The sequence below is a fragment of the Cucurbita maxima genome, unplaced genomic scaffold (genome assembly GCF_002738345.1).
Source record: "Cucurbita maxima cultivar Rimu unplaced genomic scaffold, Cmax_1.0 Cma_Scf00014, whole genome shotgun sequence".
In the NCBI taxonomy this organism is placed as follows: Eukaryota; Viridiplantae; Streptophyta; class Magnoliopsida; order Cucurbitales; family Cucurbitaceae; genus Cucurbita; species Cucurbita maxima.
The window spans coordinates 320267-324098 of NW_019272030.1; the positions used below are offsets into that span (position 1 = coordinate 320267).

The following is a 3832-nucleotide window of genomic DNA, read 5'->3' on the forward strand; positions in this document are numbered from 1 at the left end:
CTTATGCTGCACTATGAATGACTAGTGACCCTCCTTGAGGCGCTAGAGACTATATGGTATCTTACCTAAGGGGTTAGCTGACACCTCCCAAAGGTCCATAAAGTCACCCTCGTTTGGGGGGCGCGACCCCACCCTCGTCTCATCCAACTGTTGGGCTATATGACATGGTCTCGTGCTCCCTCTGCGAAAACAACTTAGCATCTATTGAGTCTTGATCAGAAACCTCTGTTCTTACATGAAGCTTGAACCCATACTTCTTGTCTCAACCTTCTATTCTCATTACAGGTAAGAAAACGGGTAGTGGGGCACCTGTTGACACGAACACACTACTCAGCCTAAGTGGAACTTTTATGGTGGTTGTAAGCCATGGTGGTTTGTTAGGCATCTGGGGTTAGGTCTAAATTTAGTAACGAACCAACCTAACCATAATTAGCTAGTATTAACATAATTCTCCTTCTTTTAAATTAATATAATATAGAGCTCATATAATTCACACATAAAATCATTATACAACATTATATGCATAACATTCACACGTGCAATGGGGTGATAACATCTATTAAGCACCCTGAGCACAGATCACAAAATTTCATCCTCCTTTTAGCATAATATAAAAACATATATACAGCGGAACATAAAGCATGGTAGTGTTACTAGTATGCATGCAATCTAAGCAAATCCCACCAATATTTCTTGCCTAAATCCATATGGTGACTTACTTGTTTGTCACGTGACTTTTTGCTCACGTTTCTTGAATCAAAGTTTCACGTTTGCTACAATTTTCCTCACAACCCTACCTTAGTATGTTAGGTTGAATTCATATTTGAACACCTACAATCCAAATAGGAGGAAACACTTTAACATTCTTTGGGGAGAAAAAAATGGAACTAATGTCACCCGAAATCAATAATGTGTTAGATCCGAAGCCACGTTGCAACATTGTGGAATTTGGAGCTATATGTTGATGCGAAGCTTATTATTTTGAGGTTCTTGGATATATTTAGATCTAAAGGTTTTATTCTTCAATAAGGTTGTTTAGATCAAATTTCTGAGAGTGGCAATCAATTGGAATGAAATCAAATTGATTTGGGGCTTTTGCATTTGTGAACTAAGATTTGCATATCCGAGGTGTTTATGAGGGTTATTAGGATGAACTGGCTAGGGTTATAAGAAACCCATCAATCCAGTGAGTAGCGCAACCCAAACTCGTCTACGACCCAAGTCCATCGCAACCTAAAACCTAGAACCACGCAGGCACGACCCATGATCCTTGACCCAAACTATGTCCAGTGCGTGTCTTGACCTACGCTTCCACTTCACATACCTGACTTGACTCGCTGACTCAAACCCACACTTTTTTCAACCAGCTAATCGGCTTGTTTCAGTTTCATGCACTTCGGGTATTCAGCTCGATTTACTTTGTTTGGGTGCCTGTTCCACTATTTTTGGACCTTTTCTACCATATTTTACCCTTTCGATACCTATTTTGACACTTTGAGGAGCATTTAAGGTCAATATGACCACTCTTTGGTCCATTTAAGTTATTTTTGGAGAAACAAGTATATTTAACTGATATCTTTGGATGAATTGAATTGTGTATTATGTCGTAACTTGACGACAAGGTCTACATAAGTTAAATAAGACTTAGAGGAGCACATCCAAACTAGTTCCAAGGATAATCAATAACTCTGGCCTAGGCCAAATAAGTAAGTGACTCTACTATTGGCTTGGTTGGACAAAGTGTACAACGTATGATGACACGTGCCTCATGACCTCTACATGTGTCATGAATATGATTGTTTAGCATAAGTTATGCTATGTTATGCTAAACTATGTCATGTCATGCTATGTTTTACTCTGCTATGTTATACTATGTTAGGTCATGACATGTTATGCTATATTATGCTATGTCATGTTATAAATTATGTTATAATAAGATTATGCCATGTTTCGGAATCATGTTTATGATATTGATAATCTTGATGCACAAACCCATACACTACGCCAGGTAAATTATGTTATTTATGAAAAATATAACAAGAATTACATATGCATATTTCAAAGACTCGTTATGTTATGAATGAGTGGAAGTTTGACTTGCATCATAAACTTATGTCATGATTTTGAGTTATGGGGACCTCAAGTATCTAGGTATGTCATGTGGATTTAGATACTTTCCCGTCATGATTAGTATGGACACATACCTTATGTTCGCTATGATATTATGCGGGCTCTTTCCCTTCGTGGCGTTCGGTAGCATGAGCGCTCCCTAGCCAGATGAGCCTGGCCTAAGGAGTACGTATACGAGCTCGGCTAGTGAGCCTGGCCTAAGCAAATGAGCTTCTAAAATAACGTTTTATATTAATATATATATATATATATATATATATATATATATATATACTAATTCTAAATAAATAAATAAATTCCAATTTCTCTAATTTATCTATCTCCCAAAGTGCAAGGCCTTTGGTGCAATTTTCATCAGCCTTTCCAATGTGTTCGGAGAAAACTTTCTAGCGAATAGGAAGCAAACACCTGTCCCCTCCGTTTTACTTTTCGTACACTCGGTTTGATTCCTTAGCTTCTGTAAAAGCTCCACGTGGATATCTGACCGCGAGAATCTCGTTGGATGTGGGCCACCCTTTGACCAGTCAACCCAAGTCAAACTGCGATTAGCATTCCTGTCCCAGCCCAAAACATTGACCAAGGTGGGCAAGTAGTGTTCATCGGAGTAGCATTGGCCTTTGCAATACTTTTGGAAGACAGGGAAGTATTTCCGGTCAGAGACGATGGCAACGGCGGTGTCTCTGTCCATCTCGAACCACTGCGAGCCTTTCCGCCACTGTTTAAGGGAAATGGGTGGGAACATCTTAGCCCTATATCGGCCACGACCGACGTTACTTGGCTCGTCATAGCTCATAATGAAACTTTTCATGGTGGAGTTCATGAGGAAAGAGTAGATGGTAGAGAAGTTGAAGAGAGGAATGCAGGCTTCTGATAGAAGAACGAATCGCTCGTTTGAAATATCGAGGAGTGCGTTTGAAATTAGGCGTCGCTCTGCCTCAATCATGTTCACATTTCCCCATCTCACTTCCTGCAATTCTTAGTAAAATATATTAATATTGTGTGATATAATTGTGAAGAAATATCATATCATCTTAGAGAGTCGGTGATTATTAACAATATATACATTAAAAAAAATTGAATAAATTGTGATAAATTAAAGCTAACCTTGCTCGGAATTCTGCGACCATGGAAAACCGGGCTTTCCGAGAAAGAATGATTATAAGAAGGATTGGAGTGAATGTAAACCGAGTAAAGCCCTTCATTTCCCTTGAAGAACTCTCCCCAAAGAGGAGCTAAATACATCGGCCCTCTTGTCAAGAACATGAACGCCACCTTCGGAACCCGCCGGAACGGGAATTCCCGAATTCCGGCCGCCATTGAAGCCCTCCACAAAAGCTCCTCATCCTCCATGTCGTGCATTACTTCCGGCGGTTTCAAATACTCCTCCAACCCCACCCGGGGTCCGGTCACCGGGGAAGAAATCGAAGGAGGGATCTGTGTGAGGTTTAAGCTAATGGAGAAATTTGAGAGATAGAAAGTGAGGAAAACTCCGGCGGTGAAGAGGAGGATGTAAGGGACGACGTTGAAGAAGCTAAGATGGATATGGATCAGCTTCGGGCTCTGAATTTGATTCTTCATTTTTTCCAAATCTTTGAAACCCAGATCGGAAATTGGCCGGACGAGCGCTTGATCGGAGATGAGGCTGCGGCGGAGAGGGCAGCGGGCTAATCACGGGGAGATTAAGCCGATGGATACGGGAGAA

At 40.7% G+C, this 3832-nt stretch overlaps 1 protein-coding gene across 1 annotated transcript; it reads right to left on the minus strand.

Annotated features, from left to right (window-relative positions):
* Nucleotides 1-2420: 2420 nt before the first annotated feature.
* Nucleotides 2421-3832, minus strand: LOC111489841. Its single transcript, XM_023138262.1, has 2 exons — nucleotides 3235-3832; nucleotides 2421-3097 (listed from the first exon to the last, which is right to left on the minus strand). Exons 1-2 carry the CDS (start codon nucleotides 3706-3708, stop codon nucleotides 2447-2449), a joined length of 1125 nt encoding a protein of 374 aa, XP_022994030.1. The 5' UTR covers nucleotides 3709-3832; the 3' UTR covers nucleotides 2421-2446.